The 24,947-nt window shown below is 39.3% G+C and overlaps 1 protein-coding gene across 1 annotated transcript in view; it reads right to left on the bottom strand.

Annotated features, from left to right (window-relative positions):
• The window catches only part of Wdr49 (WD repeat domain 49), a 139,682-nt gene extending 116,130 nt beyond the window's left edge, over nt 1-23,552 (bottom strand). The window contains exons 1-2 of the mRNA XM_035451338.1: nt 23,417-23,552; nt 23,133-23,141 (exon numbers count right to left, since the gene is read on the bottom strand). Of these exons, the coding sequence (XP_035307229.1) occupies nt 23,133-23,141; nt 23,417-23,552 (145 nt within the window). The remainder of the gene's footprint in view (nt 1-23,132; nt 23,142-23,416) is intronic.
• Between the last annotated feature and the right edge of the window lie 1,395 nt (nt 23,553-24,947).

Here is a 24,947-nt window from a genome sequence, read left to right as displayed (position 1 = left end):
AGCTTTAGTAAAGCTATCCTCACAAGAGAATGTGTTCATTTTAGTTTAAAAGTGAAATTTTTAAATAAAACTATTTCATGATGTATTTACAAACACATCTTTTTACTGCTCTTAGCATCCAGTCCAGCCTTCTTGAACTAAAAAGTTAATGCTCTTGCCTCTCATAACATCTTCTCTAATTCTGATAAAATTTACATGGAATTGGGGAACAGTCATTCTGCTGAACATGACATTTAAAATTATTTGCCATGTCTATTTCTTAAGAAAACACCCAGTTACTGAATCTAGTTCCTATTCTGAAAGCACCCAGAAAACATGCTGATATACTCAGAATGCCTTTTGATTATCTCCTTCAGCTAAACTTTAGACTTTACAAAATCTCTTCCTGGGTGTCTTTCAAATAAACAAATCATAAAAATTGTTTCATTTTTATATTTATGAACACTGAGCGCAGAACCTCTGTGTGAAACTCTAAAAATATTTCTTTTGGTTTGTTTGCATTTGTTTTCAAGACACGGTTATTCCGTGTAGCCATGCTTGTCCTGGACTCACTCTGTAGTCCAGGCTGGCCTCAAACTTATGAAGATTCCCCCTGCCTCTTCTTCCCGAGTGCTGGACTAAAGTCATGCACCACCACCGCCTCTCTAAAATATTCTCTTTTAAAGAAACCTGACATCCCTTTTTGGCAGTAAGAAAAGATTGTGTATTTCTAACTGGTAATGGTAAAAACTAAACTTCCCTGTAATAATCATTTTTCTGCATTTTTTCTGGACAAGAATAAAAATTACCATGTCTTATTTAACAAACGACATCCTACAGTGTACAGATAGAGATATATAGATAACTCTTTCCTTTTGATTTTTACACTTACCTCACCATCCCTCCAAAATGTACTCTTATCTTTACCACCACAATAGTCTATGGAGACAGATAAGTTAAGGATCCCTTATTAATAAACTTTTCTATTATTTTCAAAGTGTTTGTTTTATATAAAACAAGCCTACACATACATCTTAGATAAATTACAAAATTAATTCTTAAGAAAAATGGTCTAGAAGCAGAGTTTCTGAGACAAATGATTTATAGCTTATTCTTGGTAAAAATTCATATTTTCTATTACTTGAAATTTTCATATTTGTACACATTGGGTTTGATCAAATCCACAATCCCTCTCCTCCAAATGCTCCCCTCCCCCGTCCCTTTTCCCTTCTAACTTCCTGTGCTTTGCTTTAAACCCACTGTGTTCACTTAGTTTTGACTTTACAGAAATGGATGTAGGACAGTCTACTGGAACATGTTCGTCTTGCATAGCATATTCTTCTAAAAAAATTAACTTTTCTTCTATCAACACCATTAGTTTGGAATGTAGCATGTCTACTGATGAAATAAAGGCACAAATGTTATGGGAATAACCAACCACTTTCAGATTATATTTAAGGTCTGCTTCAAAAGATGGAATTCATGCCTCGTATGGAAATCCTGTGACTGCCTAGGTAATAGGAAGAATCAAATGTTATTCTCCTTATAATAGTATTGTAACCTCAGCTAGAGGTGTAGCTTCAGGAGTCCCTCCCCTTCTATGCTGAGATTTTTGGGTGATTTAATTTAGGTTTTGAGCATGTAGTCACAGTAGCTGTGAGTTCGTGTGCCTGTCATGCCAGGCAAAAAACAATTTATTTCAGATGTCTACACTGGCTCTGACAATTTTCTGTGCCTTATTTTGCAATGATCCCTGACCCTTGAAGAGCTGGTGATATAAATAACCCATTCAGAACTGAACACTTCTCAGTCTCTTGATCTCTGCACATTGTCCACTCATGGATCTCTGAATTAATTGTGATCTACAACAAAGCAAAACTTCCTTGGTGAAGACAGATGAGATGTCCTAATTTCTGGATAAAGGGGTAAAAATTTGGTGGGAGTGATTTATTTTTATAGCCAGTTAGGAAAATAATAGTATCGAATTCTCCCCTGTAACCTAGGCAGTCACGGAATTTCCATTCAAGGTATGAATTTCATCTTATGAAGCAGACCTTAAGCCTAAACTGAAAGTAGCTGGTTGCTCCCCAAACATTTGTGCCTTTATTGCAACAGTACACATGATATCAGGCTATTCATTATTGTAGCACACAGGGTTCCCAGCTCAGTAAGACTGTTGATTACTTTTCTTCCCTGGCAGTATGCATAGAACCTCCCAGCATTATGAAAGCTAGCCGGTGGAAATGAAACTTCCAGGTTAGTGCCAACTTGATTCTTCATGTTCTCTTACTCAAATATGTGTCATGTTCAGCCATAGGGTCTTACCATCAAGTTCTGGAGGGTAAACAGTAGCAATAACCTGTAGTAATGGGAAGAGTCTTAGAACCCTGCTGATCAACTACTTGAAAAAAATGGTAGCCAATACCTGGCACTGAGCTTTTTTATTTGATAACCTAAGTACCCGAGAGAGGAATTGTCCCATGATATAGGGTACCTCCATTTGAACTCCTTTTATATGTGTATACATATATATTAGGATACTTCTATAGTGATAAGCTTCTTTATGTCTTCTTCAAATAGTTTTAGTAATAATAATTTTTCTTCATATTTCTTCTGCTATTCAGTCATCCATTTAATCCTTTTTGTTCTGATTTCCCCTTTATATCAATATCCTGAGTTCCATGCCCCTTCAGGTGAGATCCAACTCCCCATGGCTCCTTGCTAGCTTTTATGACTTTATGAATACTACAGCTTAAGCACACATATCTAAAGTTTTGTGGTTAGCATCCTCATATGTGAGATGTTAGAATAGCTACATAGATGTTAGAATTGCTTATTTCACAGTCCCATATGCTTGCAGTAACTTGTTCCATCTTTTTACCCAAATGTGGCATCTATTGTTAATATTGAAGTCTGTTTATCCAAGGCAGCAAATAGGTCGGTTCTTCTATCTAATCCAGTTTTTAAATCTATGTGTCTTTATTAAGGAATTGAGACCATCAACAGAGCTATTATTTAAAGAAGTGTATTCATTACTGCCACTTTCTTAATTTTGTAGTGTTTTCTCAGAATACTTTTGAGTAAGTGTCCTGACATTGTTTATTCATTCCCTGTAAACTTTTAAGAATGAATCTGTGTCCTCTTCAGATTGAAGTATCTCTTCTGGTATCTTCTGTAGAACTGACTTAGAAGTCACAATTTTTTCTAATCTATTTTTATCATAGAAAGTTTTTAGTTTTCCTTTAATTTTTGTGGGTAGTTTTGTTGGGTACAATAGTCTAAGTTAACCATAATTGTCTTTCAGAGCTTGAAATATATCCCTTCTGCCCTTCTTTCTTTAAAGATTTCTATAATATTATCAGGTGTTATTCTAATAGGGATGGCTTTATAAGTGTTTGACCTTTCTCTAGTCCTGTCTTTGGTGTTCTATACTTTGTATGCTTGAATAGATGTCTCTTTCTATATAGCCTTGGAGAATTTTCTTCTGTGACTTTACTAGATAATTTAATAGATAATATCTATTCTCTATGATTTCACTATGATATTCTATTTCTATGCTTATAATCTGAAGATTAGATCTTTCTATGGTGTCTTATTTGATTTGAGTTGGTTGAACATAGTTATAGTCATTCTTCTAAATCCTCTTTCCATGATGTCATTTTCACTAATGATCATCACAGACAGATTTATGTGTTTGGAAGAGATATGTTATTTTGTTTTTTTTCTGTTATTTTTTTCAGTGTTAGGATTTATTTGTCTAGGGTTTATTGGTTGAGTTTTTTGTTTTATCTTTTTTTTTGAAGTACCTTTTTTTTCTTTCAACACAGGTATTTACAATGTTCAGGAAGGAGCAAATAGTCCAAGAGCAGAGTTGGACTATTGATTTTCTCTGTCTGATATCTATGCCAAACCTTCTGTGTGTCAGTCATGGTTTGACGTCTCCAAAGGCATGGTAAAAGATCTTGGAGAAAATTCCTCATAGCAGTGTGAACTGCTTCTATGTTTCAAGGCTGATAGGAGCGACTGATGTCAGACAGGAGACTAAGAGCACTCTGTTGAACACCAGAGGAAAGTACAGGGTGGCTGAAGAGCCCCTGGCTGGTATTTGGCAAGTTCAAAGGGAAAGGGCCCAGGAGAAAGTAATGGTCCCTGACCTGCAGCCTTGAGGCTATGAGGATGCTTGGGAAAGGAGGATTCTAAAAGGGGAGGCACATGTAACCTATTTGGGTCTCCAGGACATGAGGGGAGGCAGGAGAGTTACTTGAGTGGAGAAGGCAAGTTCCAAAGGGAGGGAAAGGCCCAGAAAAAAAGGTAATAGATTCCGGCAAGTAGCCAAAGCAAGAACTAACACATTCTTAGTCTTTGAAATTCCTTGACAAATCCCTCTCCAAATGATGAGACAAATTTATATTCTTGTCAGCAAAATGTAAGGTTATCTATACTGAAAACCCTCACCAAAACAGAGGTTGGTTCTTACTAAGACTCATTAGATAATGCTGAAGCATAATTTTTAGAACTACACACATTTACATACTTTTGGATGGATATATTCCCAAAGCAAACACTTAAGTTTATCTTTCAAATTTCACCAAAGTTTCCTAACCCTTTAATAGCAACAACAAAACTGAATAACTAACTACATACCACTTACTCTTTTCTATTTATTAATTTGCATCTGAACAGACAAAAATTCACATGTAAGTTTAAATCTACGAGGAAAGTATAATCTGGTTTTGTCAAAAAACTAGCTATTTTCTCTTCCTGCCAAAGCCTTGCAACGGATAAGGGTGATAATGGCCTAGGGTTCATTATCTTCATTTATTTGTGACTATTTGCCTGCCAGAACCTGGAAATAAAGGTTAAAACATTAAATGAAATAATTTCTTCCACCCATCCACTCATGAGTAAATATACATGGCCATGTATACCATACAAGGCACCAAGGAGAGGTTTGTTTATTCATTCAACAGGCACATTGAGTATCCATTCCATGCCAAATACTATTATAAACACGCAGAACTAACTTCAAAGAAGGTAAACTCTCTTCAAATACTTTCATTTCAGTGGAAGCCAAGATATGTCAGTCATAATGAGTAACACATGCTCTCCAAATTACTCGAAGTACTAAAGCCTGAAACATCACTCTATTGTCTTTCTTCGTATTAAATACCATGTGGCATTTTAGCTTCATGACATTATGTAAACAACAAAAAGGAGACCAAACCCTTTTCCTTAGTTTGTTTATATATTTTTTATTTTTACTACAGACTATTGAAATTTAACAATGCTGCGGTTTCTCTACAAGAAAAGTTCAAAATCAGTATCTAAATATCTTGTTTTCTTGAGGCCTACTAGTTTTATTAAGCATTTAACCAAATTAGTATTTTTTGTCAGAGAGTCAGTGTGAGTTTTTGTTAATGTTCTATTGCAGCTGAATGAACATACACTATCAAAATGCATCCTCTCTCTATCTCTATAATTAAATTGAAAATTAACTTGCTGCTTTCTCATGCTTCTTTCCTTTGTGCCTGCCTCAATTTCCCTTGATTATAAACCATGCTGGTTATGAATATGTATTAGGGTTTACTGTCAAACCCTGTGAATATCTTTGAAGCAGAAGAGAAGTTACATTATTTCAGAACAGATGCATTCATTTATAACATCCCCTGAAATTTCCATCTGTTCAAGAACAGTTGCAAGAAACTGAGCAACAGGACAGGAGAAACCATTTGGCTGCTCAAGTTCATAATTTTCTCCTTCTTCAATGGCCTTAGTTGGTTTCAATTCTCACTCTAGCAAAGGCACTGACTAGCCTTGGAATCCTAGCACACGATTTACAAGTTTACAATAAACCTTGTGGTGTTGGAGTTTAACTGAAGATATTATAAAGCCATTATTTTTAAAAGTTTATTGATGAAGTATAGATACTAATATGAATAAATATAAATAACAAGGCACAAAAACAATGTCATCCACAGTAGTAGTAAGCACACTGCTTCTCAGATCATAGTTGTCTATATACTGTGCTGCAATAAACAGAACTGGGATGTTGATAAAAAAATGGCAGACTTTAATTCTTACATAATGGCACCTTGTGCTGGAAAAATAAAAATTAAAAAATGATAGTAAATATTAAAAGGATTAGAAGCTCTGGACAGGGGTAACACATGCCTTTAATCCCAGCACTAGTGAGGCAGAGATAGGTGTATCTCTATGAGTTTGAAGCCAGCCTGATCTACAAAGTGAGTTCCAGGACAGCCAGAGCTGTTACACAGAGAAACCATATCTCAAAAGAAAAAATAAAAAGAAAGAAACAGAGAGAGAAAAAAGTAAAAGAGAAAGAAAAGGGAGAAAGAGAGAGAGAGAGAGAAACAAAGAAACAAAGAAACAAAGAAACAAAGAAAGAGAAACTAACTCAAAGAAAAGTCAGTGCCAAAATTGGAGTGAAACTGAACATTACAAAGAGTAATGATGGTTATGCTTAATAAGGTATTAATATGAAATATCAGCCCATGAACCTGTGCTTCTACTCAAGATGAAATAAAATGAGAGTGAAAGGGAAAGAGGGTGAGATAAAGTAGTCTTATAAACAAATGCCATCCCAGGAATGAATAAGGATTGATAACATTTAAAACATCATTTTCTAATCACTGGTTCTAGCAAACATCAATGAAAATAAAACAATAATCAGGCCAATGAGAGAAAGTATGTTGAAAAATACTCCTAATATAATATGAAAGTATCACCCAACCTATGTGTTTGTAGTGGATAACTCTAGTGGACTCATTTTAATCACAGATTGACATGATGTATTTGGCATATCTGTGCCCCAAAACATGACAGAACAATTTATGAAGAGGAGCGATTTGTTTGGGCTCATGGTATCTGAAGGTTCAGTCTGTATTTGCTTAGCTTTGCATGCTTGGAGAGAACTTCTGCATGCTGGAATTGTGTGGCAGAGAGTGTTTTCACCTCATGCTGTAGAGAAGACAGAAAAAGATTATAGCAAAAAGGAACAGAGCAAAATATAATCCTAAGGACACATACCCAATGATTTACTTCTTATGATTAGGGTCCACTGATACCTTTTACCATCATAACATACACTACCACATTATAACTCCATTAGGATACTGGTCTATTCATTAGATGAGAACCTTTATGAAGTACATGTTTCTAGAAACGCCATCCAAGACACCCCCAGAGGACCCATCATTAATCCCCCAGGTGTTCATCAAGTTAACATCCAAGATTATCCATCTCTTAACAGTATCACTCCTTATGCCAGACAAGAGATAGACAGAATATATCATCTCTGTGTCCTTGCCAAACATTAAAGGGCCTAAATCTAACAGTGAGGAAGCAATAATCAAACCCTGACAGTAGATTAGAACATCCTACTGGCACAAGTTCTTTGAAATATTGATTTACTGAAAGATGAAAGAAAGAACTGAAGATTAAAGAAAGCCAAAGAGACAGACAAACTAAGGCAAACATGTGATCCTAGATTGGATCTGTGATTTTAAAAAAATGTATAAACTATAGAAATATTGCATAGATAAGTAGAGATATTTTAATGTGGATTTTGTTTGCTAGTGTATGAGTTTAAACTTTCTCAGTGCAAAATGGTATTATGGTTATGTAGAAGAATGTGTTTGTTTCTAGCAGGTGTATGTTGAACTAATTAAGGCAAACTTGTGATGCTCAAAATACTTTTAAGTAACTTAGGTAAAGCCTTTTGCATAAAATATGTATAAAGTGAAAAGTAAAATATCAAAAGATTATTTTACTGTGCTAGTGTTTCCATCTTCATGCTTTCTGTGTGTTTGATAAGTTTTAAAGAAAATTCAGAATGAACAACTAATCATTTCTTCTTCTGTTTTACCTAACTCTACCTTATTCAGCATACCCAATCAGTCAACAAGTTCTGTACACCACAGAAATGGTCCTCAGCAGCAGTTTGGGCCCAGAAGATACCCTGGCTCTGGGTGGAAGGAACAATCCCTAGGTAAGAATGGTTCTGGCAGCCATATGGCTGCCAGACACGACCAAGGCCACAGGTTGTGACCCTAAAACTGGGCTTCTATGTGACCTTTGGTGGCAATGCAGGACTCAAACTTCAGCACAGACTCCAGCCACGATAGGAACACAGACCCTACCACGGTCCTCAGTAGCAGCTGGGTCTGGATGTCACCACTGCCTCAGTGGCAGTATGGCCTTGAGACACCAACATGACCCTCGATCTCAGGTGTCTACACAGCTTTCAATGGTAACAAGTGCATTGGACAACAGCACAGACCTTGGTGGCAGTAGGGCCACAGACCCTGACATAGCCCTCAGGGGCAGCTCTGGCATAGACATCACCATGACATTGAGTAGCAGCTCAGAACTGGATGCATCCTGGACCTCGGACACCAACCTGGTCTGAGGTGGCTGATCTGACCCTGGGCATCCTCATGGTGCTCGGAGGCAACTCGAACTACATGACAATCTGGACCCTGGCTGCTATAGGGCCCCTGACCCGGACATGACTCTTGGTAGCAGCCTGGGCACAGATGACAACATGACCTTGGATGGCAACATAAGCCATCCATATCTGTGAGAACCCTGCTGTGGCATGACCCCCCACACTCCAACCAAAACACGGATTCCTGCCCAGATCCTGGGCCTCTGTATTGGCTCGTGGCAATATGAGGCACAGACTTCAACCTAGAACCCAGCTGCAGCTAGGCCATGGAGCTAGACATGGCCACAAGCAGCAGCACAGCCTGGTCAACATCCTAACTCCAAGTGGTAGCCCCGGCCACTAAAATCAAAATGGCTCTTGCAGCAGCATGACCCCTGGACACCAACAAGGGCACAGGTTGGGGCCCAGACCCCAGGCTTCATGTGGCCTTTGGTAGCACCATGGTACATGGGCATCAACAAAGACCTCAGCTGTGGTAGGACCACAGACCTAGACATGGTCCTCGGCAGCAGTCTAGGCCTGTTTGTCACCATGGTCCCAGGTAGCAGCAAAGGCCACCCATATAGCTAAACCCATATAGCAGCACATGGTTCATGTCCCAAACACAGATCCAGGAGGTGGCCCAGCCCACTGGAATCAGCATGGCAATTGACAGTAACAAGAGCCATGGACATCAACATGTACCCTGGTTACAGTAAGACCAGGGACCCTGACATGACCATTGGCAGCAACCCAACCCAGACATCACTATAGCCCCTGGCAAGCGGACCTTCCCCCTCAGTATACTCCTTATCACCTTCACCTTGGCCCCAGGTGGCAAGCAGGCCTCCCACATCTGCCTACTCCTCACTGTCTTCGTTTCTTCCTTTCTATGTCTTTCTGTGGTGAATGAACCATTCTGTTTCTCTGTCTCTCCCATTTCTCTACCACATATTTCCGTATTGTAATAAAGCCTGCTTGCCTCCTTGAGGACCCTGACCAGCTAGACACTGTCTAAACAGATAGGCATCAGAGCCCAACATCTTGACCCACAGGCAAGTCTAGACATGACTTGAGCACATATGAAACCTCAAAGCTGGCCTCCACAGTGACACACTTCTCAATAAGGCCATGCCTACTCCAACAAAGCCTCGCCCTCTAATAGTACCACTTCCTGTGAGCTTATGGGAGCCATTTACATTCAAACTACCAACCAAGTTCTATTCCCTGGCTTCCATAAGCTTGCAACAATGTCATAATGTGTTTAGTCCAATTTCAAAAGTCCCCAAAGTCTATCACAGATTCAACAATGTTTAAAAGTCCAAGGTTGAAAGTCTCTTCTGAGAGTCATGCAATCTCTTAATTGTAATGCCTTATAAAATCAAAATCAAAAAACATCATATACTTCCAACATATGATGATATAGGATATAAATTGTTGATCCAAAATGTAGGGAAGGGAGCAGAGTGAGGAAATACTGGGCCAAAGCAAGGCTGAAAATCAGCTGGGCAAACTCCAAACTCTGCATTTCCATATCTGATGTCAAAACACTCCAGATCTCCAGCTCCTTTCAGCTTTGTTGACTGCAGCATACTTCTTTGTCTATGGGCCACTGGCAGTGGAACCAGTATTTATCCCTAGTACATGAACGGGCTTTAGGAGCCCATTCCATATGGAGGGATACTCTCTCAGCCTAGACTCACAGGGGAGGGCATTGGTCCTGTCCCTAGTGATGTGACAGACTTTTATGATCCCCCATGGGAGGCCTCACCCTCACTGGCAAGTGGATGGGGGTGGGATGAGGAGGTGGGGGGGCATGGGAGGATGGGAGGGAGAGGGAACTGGGATTGGTATGTAAAAATAAGATTGTGTTTAATTTAAGTAAAAATTAATTTAAGAAATACATTAGGGCCAAGTTTCTTAAATTATAAATATCCCTTTTACCTATAGGCAGCCAAAACATGAATAAATAAAAATTAAAAAAGAATAATTATCAGAATTAAGAATAGTTAGTGGAAGCAATGCAGTGAATGACAGTGTTCCAAAGTAAGGGGAATGAGCTTGTGGTTCCTGTTTTTCTAACATTTTTCTTTTCTTTTTGAGATTGTAATGTAACTATAACATTTCTCACTTCCATTTCCTCCATTCAAACCCTCCCAAATATCCCTCCTTCCTCCTTGCTCTCTTCTAAATTGATGACCTCTTGTAAAATTAATCATATATATATATATATGATTATATATTCCTAAATATAACAAGACCAGTGTATATAATGCTATTTCTATGCTGATTGTTTCTTTTGCTTTTGTTTTTGTATGTATGAGATATGTGTGCATGCTTTTATGAGTAAGTACAAGTGTGCAAGTCTGTGTATGCTGATGAAAGGATACCTTTGAATAATCAGTTCTCACTTTCCACCCTGTTTGAGACAGACTCCATTCTCAGTGCTGTGTACACCAGGCCAGCTGGTTTGTGAGCTCTCAGGGACTCCTGTCTCTGCCTCCCATCTCAGCACAGGAACACTACCACTGCCCATATGTGCTACCACATCTATCTTTATACTCTTTTCTGGTTTGTTTTGTTCCTCCTTTTATTTCTAGATCATTTTCCTGTTTCTTGATTTCCTTTAAGATACAAATGTTTTGCTTGCAGCCTCTTTAACAATTTCCCTGCAGTCCATTCTTAGACACTCTATCTTCTCTTCCAGATACTTAATCTTATCTTCACCCATGGTCCCCTTATCCTTGTTGAGATGAAGTCACACCAACCAAAGATTTCTTGACCCTGACTCATCTTTATACAAGTAATAGCACTTTATCTAATCAGCATATCTGTGATAACAATGACTAAGAGAGCTCTCTCTGTTCCCCTAGATCCAATCCTCCAGTCTCATCACCAGTTCTGCAGCGAAACATCTAAAGCAATCTTGCTTGTCACCTTTCTCCTGTGGATCCCACAGATCTTCCCTTTCTAACCTTCCTCCTCCACTCTGTTGCTTTGCCCCAGACCCAAACCCCAGCATGAACCTCCAGCAAACCCAAGGATTGCTCCTCCCAGAGCAACAAGTAAGCTAATGACAGGGAAACATATAAGCTAAATGAAGACTCTAACCACTCCCTCTTCCACTCCTAATCCAATCCCCCAGTCATTCCCAGCACTGCAACCAGTTCCAGTCTTCCTTCTCCCCCTGCTCCCATCCCCTCTGTACCCCACAGATCTTCCTTCCCCTTCTAACTTGCTTCACTCCAGTTGTTGCTTTTTTCCAAGCTCCTAACTCCAGCAAACAACCTCTGAGAATCCATAGGCCACACCTAACAGAAAAACAGGTAGGCTTCCTGCATTCTCTTCTCTCTATGATTCCCCAGACCCATTCCCTAGCTCTGTGTCAGAACACCAGTGGCATCCTACACAGACTCTCATCTACCCATCCCATCTCCTGTGGATACCAGAGAGCATCTCATTCTAACCTTCTCCAAACGTGTTTCTTTGTCCCAAACCCCAACCCCAGCAGCCATTCCCTGCTAACCCAAGGGCTGCACTTCCCAGGTCAACAAATAGGCTAAAGACCAACTCACACCTCTCCTATTCCTCCTGAGATCCAGTCCCCACAGTCTTATCCCACGATCTGTAGCAAGAAACCTGCTATGATCTCCATTTCTTGGCTGGCCCCATCCCCAAGAAAGCACAAAGACCTTCTTCTCCAACCTTACCTCCCCCAGGCTCATTCTAATATCCCAGCCTCCTGCACCAGCAGTCATTCTCTGTGAACACATCAGCTGAGCAGACAAGGAAAAACAAGCAATACACAACAGTCACACTCTCTGAAAATCTAGAGAGGAAACAGAAACTATGGAACAAAATAATCACCCAACTCAGACAAGCAGCACCTAGACATATAATCACTCCAAGTCCAGATGCCTAGATGCCAGCATAAAGACACAATAACAGTCAGAGCAGTTGTCTCCACTGAATCCACCTCCTACCACAGAAGGACCTGAATATACCATAATAGCTAAAGCACAAGAAATAGACCTTAAAACCAACTACATGAAGATGATAGATGCTCTCTAAGAGGAAATGAATAAATACATTAAGGAAATCCCTGAAAAACAAACAAAAATTGGGGGAAATGGATAAATCCCTTGAAGAAATCCAAGAAAACATGAACAGTTGAATGAAAGAAACATAACAATTCAAGTCCTAAAAATATGAAAGCAGGATCAATAAAGAAAACCAAAATGGAGGGAATTCTGGAAATAAAAATTTAGGAACTCAAACAGGAACTAGGAAGAAAGCTTTACCAGCAGAATACAAGAATAGTCTCAGGCATTGAAGATATATAGAATAAATGAATGCAGTTATCAAAGAAAATGTTAGAGATAAAAAATTCTTGACACAAAACATCAAGGAAATCTGGCACACTATGAAAGAGCAAACCTAAGAACAATGAGAATAGAAGAAGGAGAAGAATCTCAGCTCGAAAGCTAAGAAAGTATTTTCAACAAAATCACAGAAGTAAATTTTCCTGACCTGAGTAAGGGCATGCCTGTCAAGTTACAAAAAGCTTACAGAATGCCAAATAGGACCAGAAAAGGAAAACCCTTGTCACATGATAATGAAAACACTAAGTGTACAGAACAAAGAAAGAATATTAAAAGCTACAAGATAAAAAGATCAAATAACATATAAAGACAGACTTATTAAAATAACACTTGAGTTCTCAATGGAGAATTTAAAATCCATTTAGACCTAAACAAATGTGCTATAGACTCTAAGAGATCACCGATGCCAGCCCAGACTATTGTATTCTGAAAAAAATTCAATCAACACAGATGGAGAAAATAAGATATTCCTTGATAAATTCAAATTTAAACAATATCTGTCTATAGAAAGCACTAGAAGGAAAACTCCAACCCAAGGATGTTAACTACACCCTTTGAAATACAGAAAATAATCTCACACCAGCAAAATTAAAAGAAGAGAAGCACACACACAATCCACAGCACTACCAACAACAAAATCAACAATTATTGATTATTGATTCATATCTCTCTATATCAATGGTCTCAAATCCCCAATGAAAATACAGACTAACAGAATGGATGTGAAAGCAAGATTCATCCTTCCGCTACATACAGAAAACATACTTCAACATCAAAGATTGACATTACCTCTGGGTGGGGGGTTGGAAAAAGATTTTCCAAGAAAATGGACCAGAGAAGAAAGCTGGTGTAGTTTCTTTAATTTAATCTATAAAAATGGACTTCAAACCAAAACTAATCAAAAGAGTCAGGGAAGGACACTACATATACATCACAGTAAACATTCACCAAGATGACATTTCAGTTCTTAAAATCTATGCGCCAAATACAAGGGAAACCACATTTGTAAAAAAAAAAAAAAAAAAAAAAAAAAAAAAAAAAAAAAAAAAAAACCACTAACATGGGTTAAATCACATATTGACCTCACACACTGATAATGGGAGAATTTAATACCCCATTATCAACAATGACCAGGTCATCCAGGAAAAAACCTAAACAAAGAAATCCTGGAATTAACAGAAGTTATAAACCAAATGAACCTTACAGGTATTTACAGAACATTTCACCAAAACACAAAAGAATATTTTTTCTCTGTACTCATGAAACCTCCATAATTGGCCATATACTCGGTGGCAAGGCAAGTCTCAGCAGATCCAAAACAATTGAAATAACTCTATATCCTTTCAGACCACCACATATGCCTAAGATCAATGACACAAGTGACAGCTCATGCTGTCACTTTGTACAAATTTGTACAGCCACTTTGAAAATCAATATGGAGCTTCCTTAAAAGTTGGGATTTGATCTACCCCAAGATCCAGTTATACTACTCTTGGTCAGGTACCTGAAAGGTGCTCCAGCCTATCACAAGGAACATTGTTCAACCATATTCAATGTGGCTTTATTCATAATAGCCAGAAAATGGGGAAAAAAAAAAAACCTCTTATGTTCCTTAATAGAAGAATAATCCTGTGGAAGAGGAGGCAGAAAGAATGTAAAAGTCAGGCAGGTTGGAAGACACCAGGAAAACATGGTCCTCTGAATCTACTAAGCAAGGTGCACATGAACTCACAGAGACAGAAGCAGTAAGCATGGGGTTTACATGGGTCTGCGCCAGGTCCTTTGCATATATATTATAGCTTTTAGCTTAGTATTTTTATGGAACTCCTGACTGGTGTCAGTGAGTGGGATAACACCACGATCCTAGGTTCCAAGAGGAAGCACCGTCCTGTGCTCTTGCGGATTGGGTTAGGCACTCCCAAGATGGCCTACAGTCCTTGAGAATTCTAAGGGTTAGGATTCTGGACTCTCACTGCAGTGAGCCACCTTCCCAAAACTAGTCAAGGGGAGGCAGACCCTGGGCAGCTGGTGGTAATGTTACGAACTTCCATGTAAACTTCACAAAAGCTTAAAAAGGGATTTTCGAAGCAAAAGAACAGAGACAAGCACGACATCTTGGTAGCAGCATTTTCTCAGGTGGTCTCTGTTTTGCTAGAGACAAGCAGAGACTCAAACAATCCCTTTAAGAGAAGTTTCCTGACTCAGCCTAAGTGGAAAAAAACCAAAGGGCTCCTTTTTTATTTTTATTTTTATTTTTTTTTATTTTTTATTGATTAGTTCAAGTTAGGAAACAAGCTTGTTTCACATGTAAGTCCCTTCTCCCTCTCCCTCCCCTCACCCCCATCCCTCCTCCCCCACCCCAACCTACCCCCCACCCCTATCCACTCTCCACTCCCCAGGCAGGGTAGGGCCCTCAATGGGGGCTCTGCAGAGTCCACCAAATCTTCCTGTGCTGGGCCTGGGCCCTTCCCCATGTGTCCAGGGCCAGAGTGTATCCCAAAGGGCTCCTTTTTAAGAGGCCTGGCTAGCTCAGTTGGTAGAGCATGAGACTCAATGTCAGGGTCATGGTGCCCCAAACAGCTGGCAGTGGCAGTGACCACATCTCCAAGCCAGCAGCATGCTCCTTGGTAGCAGCATAGACCAAGGCAGTGAGCACAGCTCTCAGAGCTGGTGGTAAACTTACCCCTGCCATCTTGGAAACACAGCGGCTAAGAAGCTGCCATTTTAATTTGGCAGTGTTGTTTAACAGTTAAAAGATTGCGTGGCCAGAAAGAGGTAAAGATTTACAATATAAACAGATGAAGAAAAACCTCTAAAGGCTTACAATGTGTTTAAAAATATTTGTAGGTTTGTGAGAGAAAAAGAAAGAAGGAAATAGAGTAGCTGGGAGGTTGTGGCACACGCCTTTAATATCAGCACTCAAAGGGAGGCAGAGGCAAGCAGATCTCTGTGACTTCAAGGCCAGCCTGGTGTACAGAGTGAATTCAAGGGCAGCCAAAGTTACACAGAGAAACCCTGTCTCATAAAAGGAAAAAATAAAAGTAAAAAAAAAATAGAGTAATAAAAAAGCCACGTAAAGATGGAAAATGCACAGAATCTGGATACTACATGCTATATTGTCTTTAAATTGTTTGATTGCCGAGGAAAGAGCTACAGTTGCTATAATACATTTGATTATCAATGATGTGAAATTAATCCAACTTATACATTTTAAAAATGCTTTGACTTCTAAATTTAAATATAAAAACAGGTCACTTGGGAAAGGAGTTTTTGTTTGTGTTTCCACAGAAAATGGAAAGCTATGGTTTCCTTCCAGACTATTATGGTTTGATCAAGCAAGACCCCTGAAGCAGTGACCCAAATGACTCTACATCCAAAACAGCTAAGACGATGCAGCCTTGCAAACTACAAAAACAAGGACCTGGCCAGATTTCTGTTTTTTATCATGACCCCCATGGTATGGACATCATCCCCAACCACCAGGAAGCAGTTTGGAATGAACGATGTCCAAATTTGCAAATAATGTTTACAATAAATGTTTGTTTTCATTTAAATGGGGTTGGTTATAAATGGTAATGAAAACCTTTCTTTTTATTTAGACAGAAAAGAGGAGATGATGGGAAATGTCCTTCTGTGTATGTTTATCTTATTGGTTGCTGAATAAAGTACTGTTGGCCAATGAAGAAGCAAGATAGGTGGGACTAGGAGTCAAGGAGGATTCTGGGACATGTAGCAAAAAGATCCAGGCGGGAAGTGACATAGCTGGCAGACTCAGAATATAAGCAGGGACAAGAAGGAAATCATCCTCTTGTTCTTTCTCTTCCTCCTGCTCTCTTCTTTACGGAGCCACCATGTGATCCTGGGAAGAGGACCCAGGGGAAGACATCCTTAATAAGATAAGTCTTATAAAATATATAGATTTATGATAATTAAAACTGAGTTAGCATATAAGAAATCCTAGTCAATTGGCCAGTAGCATTGTAAACTAATATAAGACTCTGTGAGTTATTCTGGGCGCCACGTGGTGGCAGGGCTCAGGTGGCTTTGGAGTAAAGACTTGTTATTACACCTGTCTGTAAGAATGAGTGGGTCTCTGGCTTTTGTGCCTGCTCTTGGGACTCTTTCTCCTGTTGTGTTTCCCTGTCCAACTTGATATAATAGTTTTTGCTTCATCTTGTTATATTTTATTTTGTTATGTTTCGTTGTTTACTCATAGAAGCTTGTTTTTTTTTTTTTTCTGATGAGAGATAGATACAGAGTGCATATGGAATGGAGAGGAGATGGGGAGGAACTGGCAGGAGTGAAGGGACAGGAGGGAAAAGAATGATGAAAAGAATGTATAGGAAGCTATCCAAAGTCAGGTTCTAATCCAGTCTGTGAAAAGTGGGTCTTCTTGAGGTTGTGCTGTTTATTATATATGAATAATTGCGAAGAGTTAGCTAGGCAGTTATCATCCCATGCAGATAATAATGGACAATAATAATAATAATAATAATAATAATAATAATAATAATAATATTCCAAACTAAAGTTTAGGCATTTGGTAAGCCCTATGACAGCTCTATATTCAAATAAATAAAATAACATCATACTTTGGGTAATGTTCCACTTTCAGATGATTTTGTGACTGACTCCTTGGAGGTATAAATAAGGACTAAATTGTGTGTGTGTGTGTGTGTGTGTTGCATGTTGGAGAGGGCTATGAACTGACAAGAAAAGAGTCCCCTGAAGTGAAAGGTTATTTTTTCCTGTCCCAGATATGGTATATGGGGAAACAGTTCTTATACCAGAACAGAGGAATATATGTTCTGCCTCTTGGGGGCCCTTAATCAATATGGCTCATAGTATTTGATCCACCGGAACAGAAAGCTAGATTAAGGCATTTGTTCATCAAAAGCATACTTTATTACATCCCCAGTTCTAGACTCATCTCCCTAAGTCTCTGTTACAAAAATACAGGGAGATATTGGAAAAGATGTGGTCAGGTGAGAGCTCCTCACCAAGCTGTGTACAAAGGCCATAGCATTCAAGAAGACCCATTTCTTCATTCAGATCAGCGCACATCTTTATTTCCCTGACTTTTTGATGATGACACTATTTACTAACATTGCCTGTAAATTTTAACAAGTCAGACAAAACCACCAAAGAATTCCTCTACCAATTTCAATTTCAATTTCAATTGTCAGCTGTAGGAGTGCTGGATTTGTTCAGACATTATTACACTGGTGTTGAGGAAGGGACCTAGAGAGCTGGCCTGATTTTCTGCTTCCATCAAAAAATAAGTATTTGATTCCACTAAGGGAGCTGGGGGAGGAAGGCTCTGGCCTGCTGCTTCTGTTCAGTAGGTGACAATTGATTGTGGCTCCTGAATGAACTCTGTGCCACATAATAGAGTTACAGATTAAGCTTTGCTTATTTACCTTCTCATAAGTATCCATTGAGATGCCTTTAGAAAAGAAAAGCTAATAAAAATGTTATGGGTTATTCTTATCTTTTTATTCTTCAATCCTTTATCTGCAGTGATTTCATTGTAGGAGATTTTTATTTGCTGATTATGCATTGAATCCAAGTTAGAAGAGCACAGAGCCTGTATATTCTCAACTTAATGTGCTTTTTTTTTATGACTGGAGGCTTTATCCTATTTGAATCAAGTTCTTTATAGCAACATCTCAAAAGAAAGTTGTCTTGGACTTGTGGATCCCTGAGACTCACTGGGAAGCCAGCAAAGCACCAGGGCAATGGGAAACTATCAAAAAAATGTTAGTGACTAAGAGATGACAGCCAAAGTTGTCCCTTAGTCCCTACATACACCCATACACATGCATACACACCTGCCCACATGTTTGCCCCTGCATACACTTGAACCTGCACATACATACATATATACACATATCCAAAACAAAGGGAAAAAAACTAAAAATTTTGCAGGACATGGGAAAATGATATAATACAATAGGTAGGGCAGAGCTAAGCCTGGACCAAAATGCATGAGCCAAGGGATAAAGAAAACATGGTTGCTAACAGAAGGAATTCAGAACTCAATCCAAGGCACCAGATGTGCTGAATAAACTGTGGCACCAAACCAAACAGATAATGGAGCAGCAATGAGCAGATAGGACTTCCCAACACATCCAGGTACACAACAGAGAGTATGAGGAAAAGAAGTGCTTGGTCACCTTGAAGCTAGGTCTTGGGAGAAGCTCAACATACATGAAACTCATGTTTGGCCCTTTCAAAAATAATCTCATTTCCCTTGGACTATAATTTCCAGCTTTCATCATTCCTATAGAGCTAGCAGCCACAGTCCTTCTTTCTCATACAATGGCTGGATTTTGAAAAATCTAAAGAAAATGTACAATATGATTGATATCATGTAAGTATCCAGAGACGGTGCCATTTCTCTAAGCATTGCCAGCTCTGAAGAAAGGGTGGAATGATGTCATACAGTTCTATGAATAATCCACTCCCTTCTGGCTGATGTGTGGCCATTTGACACCATCACTTGAAAGAAAATAGAACCATAAGTTCCCTTGTAGTCATTCTACCCCTTCAACTTCTTTGTTCCAAAGAGGATCAAGACATCAATTAAAACCTTTTGTCTGCAAATAGAAATGTGAAATAAGAGAACATGATGCCTTTGTACTCTCTATGAAGATCTGCCCGTGTGACTCTCATTTCATATTATAAGTGAAAAGAATACAGGAAAATTATGGCATCTCATTCAGAAACTTAACTTCCTTTAAGAAGCATGAGTTAGAATCAAGACAATGTTAGATGTTATGTGATTCAACCTCTGCTAATCAAATGTATAACAGCTAATGTTCATTAATAATATTGCCTGTGAGGCAAGTGCTAGTCCTGGCAAATTATACCCCACTTACTTATAACAAAACCCCTATTGCTCCTTGTTAGAAATAAAGGGAACTGAGGCACAGAGATACTGGTTTGCATAGTAACATTGTAAGTGGCAAAGCTGAGCAGAAAGTCTGATTTGTGGCTGTCAACACTGTGATAATTGTAACTCATTTATACCATTGTGTGATGGGCATAATGACTCACTTGGTTCTTAAATGTTACTGCTGCAACTAAATAGTAATATGGTATAGGATATTTCACTTAGAGATTGATGTAAACTATGCATTGTCCATTCATACCTCCTTAACAGTCTCCCTCCCCCCCCTCTCTCTGTGTGTGTGTGTAGGTGTGTGTGTGTGTGTGTGTGTGTGTGTATGTGTGTGTGTGTGTGTGTGTGTGTTTTCAGGTGCTCATGCACCTATGTGTACTTGCATGTGGAGGCCAGAGATCAACATCCAATATCTTCCTCAAATGCTCTCCACCTTATGTTTTCTAAAGGGTCTCTCCCTGAACCTGAAGCTCACTTATTCTAGACTGGCTGGCCAGGGAGCCCTGTTTGCACCTCAGAAGCACTGGTATTACAGATGGTCTCCCCATGCCCACCTTTTCTACAGATGCCAGGGATCAAACCTATGTCCTCAGGCTTATGGGTCTTCCCAGAGTCTCATTGACAATTTAAATTTTCTTTTTTTCTGCTTCATTTTTAAAGTTTGTGTGTGTGTGTGTGTGTGTGTGTGTGTGTGTGTGTGTGTGTGTGTGTGTGAGAGAGAGAGAGAGAGAGAGAGAGAGAGAGAGAGAGAGAGAGAGTGCACAAGTGCATGTGTGCATGAGCATATGGGTGGCATATACTACAATACACACGTGGAGAAAAGAGGACAAGTTTATGGAATTGGTTCTGTCTGTCTGCTTTTCATGAGTTCCAGGTATCAAACTCAGGTCTTCAGGCCTTTCCAGCCAAGGGCTTTTACCTCTTAAACCATTTTGCTGGCTCTTGTTTTGTTTGTGAGGCAGGGCTTCACTCTGGAGCCCAAGCTGATACTGGGGTTAGGGAGCTCTTGTGTAAACTTCCCCAGCACCAGGATAAATGGAGGTTGTTTCTGAATGTGATTTCTTTTCCCCTAGTGCTGGTGACCCAACTGAGGTCCTTGACCATGCCAGGCAAATGCTCTCTTCCTCAGAGCACTACCTCCAGTCTCTGATTTTCATTAAACCACTGCCTCCTTTTAAGGAGCTGGATCTGAGCTAGGGATTGATTGTTCTTCTTTTCTCAAGTAAGTAGTGTTTACAAAATGAACAGGTGAAACATAATACAAGATAAACGAATCTGGTTCCAGAACCTATTTCTGAGACCAAGTCTTCCGGGAATGGACCTTGAATGCCTGCTTTTAGGATGCTGCACTTCAGGTATGAGTGGGAGCAAATGCCTGTGTGGCATATGGACCCACTCCTGAGGCAAATAGGATGGAATCCCATGTGCCACCCTCTCTGCATCGTCCCTCTCCATTCCTGCCAGTCAGCCCCGGCCATGTGCCTGTCATCAGGTGTGGTTCTAGCCTGTCTGCTGAGTGTGTGAGAGATGGGTGAACTTCTTGCCTCTTCCGGAAAGCGCATCTGCACATTTTAAAAGGAAAACTGTCATAGATTCCCAGGGCTTGGGGAAGCTTGGAATTTCATGCTTTCCCTTCCAGGTGCGCACACTCTTGTTCTTTCATCTTATAATTTCAAAATAGATGGTCAGTCTCTTGAAGATTCAATGTCACACAAACAAGCATTCAAACTTCCTGAGATGTTGGGGTTTGCTTTGAGTTCACCCAAGACTGATCTGTTTCAAACACTGCCCAGCCCCAACATTTACTAGCAGTTTCACTGACACATCTACTTTATAACACTCTAACTCTCATAGACCCCAGCATTCAAATCCTTTGTGTTGTCAGCATTAGAACAAAACTGCCACATTTCTGTTCATTCTGGAGCCAAAGCTGTAATAATCCACTGTTATATTTTATTGGTTGTCCTCAAGCTGTCAAAATGTTTGCAGTGACTATCACAGCCAAATTTATCTGGGGCCGTGGGCATCAGGCACACTGGTCTCCTCCAGAGAAATGGGATTAGATGAATAGCAAATACACAAAAATTAAAGAAACAAAATGCAGTATGCCCAGTGTTACCAAATATGATAGATTTTGTTACACAGAAATGATTGATATTTATATAGGTAAAATCTGAATTGTTATACAAAGCAGTACCAAGCAGATTTTCAACAGAAAATAACTTTTTTAAATGCATTTTATTTTTAATTCTCCCTCTCAGAGAGAGAAAGAGAGGAGAGAGAAAAGGAGAGAGAGAACACCCACAGAGGCCAGAGGCATCAAATCAATATTTCCCTAGCTAGAGTTACAATAGGGTATGATATGGAGCTGAACTGAGGTCCTCTGATAGAACTGTAGAAAGGACTCTTAACTGTTGAGCCACCTCTCCAGCTACCACAACTTGTTGTTACTTTGTGATAGCTGAGGGTTAAAGTGGTGCTAATCATAGTTCAGTATAATTGCTAGATTTCATGTTGTATTAACTTTATGATTGAATTCCAAAACATTATGCCTGCTTCCAATTAATACAGACACTCCGAGAACCCCCAGAAGAGTTTGTGGAGCTCTACGATCACATCTTGGCAAGCATAATGAAGCAGAAAGGATAGAGGTTTAAGTCTGTCTAAATTCCCCAGCACAAATGGAACTCTTCCTACCTGCATTTGAAACTTAAATTTCACTTTGAAGTATGTTATTCATTATATATAGCTGCAGAATTCCGAATTAATTAGCTAAGGTAAGGAGGGGGGATTATTCAGTGTAGTTATCATGAGGTTCATTTTCTACATAGAATGAAAAGAAAAACCTTAAATTTTATTTGACTGGAATTACACCAGGAGAGAATAAGCGGCATGGGAAGAGGGTCCCTTGTCATAGGCCAACCACATAGTGCCCAAATCAGGTTTGAAAGGGGCTGTGTCACTCAGAGGTAGGCACACGTGAATCCTCACAAACTGGACACATGCATTTGTATTTCCCTAGTTCTATTTTCTTAACAAATGCAAGGGCAGTTATTAACTGGAGGTTAATTTAATCATCTGGCTTTTCCCTTTCAAAGCATAAGTTTTACTTCCTGGCAAAATGTATTAATTTCTAAGAAATATGTGCAAAAATAAATTGTACTTTTTGATATACTTGTGTATCAGCTTCAAATTAATTGTTATTATTTGGCCCAATGAACTGAAAGATAATGTTGCAAGCATTGATGTTAAGCCTGAGACTGACCGTTTTCAAGTCCCTGATTTGACTCTTAAATATATTGAAATGTGAGTGTTCATGCACACCCATGTAGATAAGCATGTACGCATATGAGTCTGTGGAACCCACAAGCATCTTTCTTCAGGGGACTTCCACCATATATTTTGAGACAGAGGCTCTCACTGGGACTGGCTGACTCACTGGCTATGTTGGATGGACAGCCAGTGAGGACCAGAGAACTCCTAGTCTCCTCTTCCCCAGCACTGGGATTATGAGTGAGCACCTGTACACCTGGCTTTTCAATGGGTGCTTGAGATCAAACTCAGGTCTTCATACATATGTGACTGATACTTTGTTAACTGGGCTATCTCTCAGACATGCTAGTAAACTATTTTTAAACAGATTGTGTTTTTCTTGTTACTGTCCCTTGTGAACAGCCCAAATTCTGTGGTCCATCAGAGTAGCACGTACCTCAAAGACCTGTTGTATCTTCACAAAATCCTCCACACAGAGCTTGTTTTCAAGGAGGCCTGTGCCATAGTCTTCACTCACAGTAACACCATCTCTTTTCTCAAGATGTATTTGCGGTTGCTGTAGCCCCATGTTTAATCCAACTGCAGCATCAGGGTAAGTCCTAATAACTTCACCCTTCCTCAGCATCCTTCAACTCTCTGTGCTTGTTTCTTTTGTTGTTGCTGTTTCCTTCAATAGGTACCTTTGAAAAGGAACCCAACTTAGAAGATAATTTAAAATGAAAGTTACAACTCTATAAGTAGAAGGCAAAATGTTTGAATAAAAACATTTTATCCCCCCACCCAATGAAGTTCTTGCCCTCAAAAGCCACCTTCCAGCAAATGTGGAGTTGTTTGTTTCCTCTTTCTTGGTGCTTTTGTTTGTTTCCTGGCAACCAACTGCGAGCCAGCTGACTTTCCTTTCCCTCTCTGTGCTTGGCCAATGACTGAACTGAAGGTTTGAAAGTTTATTGTAATTTTTAAGTTATGCTTTAGAAAAATAGTTCACCTTACTCATTTTTAATTAAGTTTGCCCTCTATTATTCAAAGACAACTTTGAAAAATATATTTTCTCTGAAGCATGGCTATACGATTAGCCAAAGAGAAGAGCATGACATTTAAAAACTTTATACTTTCCATTCACAAAATATCTTATTTTTAATAAAGTTCTGCTCCTTGTATTACCTTTGTCATAATTTTCATGTACATATTGTAAGAATAGCACAAAAAAAGATTTCAACTCATTAAAACTGTCAGGGAAAGGACAAGTATTATTACCTGAAAAACAGTGATGGTTTTACTACATTGTTACATCTATCTCTACCATCTCCAGTTCAGCTAATAAACATGTTAAAGAGGGCTGGGTGGGACAGAAAGTGGTGGTTGTTTTGTTGTTGCTGTTTTGTTTTTGTTTGTTTGGTGTTTTTGCTGCTGTTTGTGATTTTGTTTTGTAGTTGGTAGTTGTCATGTACCATTTTCCAGAAACTACACTTGGAAATTTCCATTCCTTCTCTTAGTTGAACTCCATACAACTTTCTGAAGCACACAGTACCATGATTCCCATTTTATGAGTGATGTGACAACATGGAAAAGTTAGTAAGATGTGGACCACAGCAGAGTGTCTCCCAAGCAACAACCCTTGTGTTTCAGATGGTTATTTTGCATCTTAGTTTCATCTTCTTGAAATGAAAACCAATCAGGGTAGTTTCCTTGAGGTCTGGTCCATGTCTGAGGGTCTATGAGATCCACAGTGCATAGTGATGCTATGAAAGCCTCTCCCACAGCACAAAGGAAGCTTTCTGCAAGCATCTTGTGCCGGCTTACACACACACACACACACACACACACACACACACACACACACAATTTTACTCATGCATTCATCTACTCATTCATATATCTCTTGTATGTTCAAAACTCCATAACAACTATTTGGACCTGGTGCCTGATTTTGTGAGACTTACAAGTTTAGTGGAGTGACTACATG

The sequence above is a fragment of the Cricetulus griseus genome, assembly GCF_003668045.3.
Source record: "Cricetulus griseus strain 17A/GY chromosome 1 unlocalized genomic scaffold, alternate assembly CriGri-PICRH-1.0 chr1_0, whole genome shotgun sequence".
Lineage (NCBI taxonomy): Eukaryota > Metazoa > Chordata > Mammalia > Rodentia > Cricetidae > Cricetulus > Cricetulus griseus.
The sequence above is the reverse complement of the archived record's forward strand: the minus strand, read 5'-3'. Positions and strand labels throughout refer to the sequence as shown.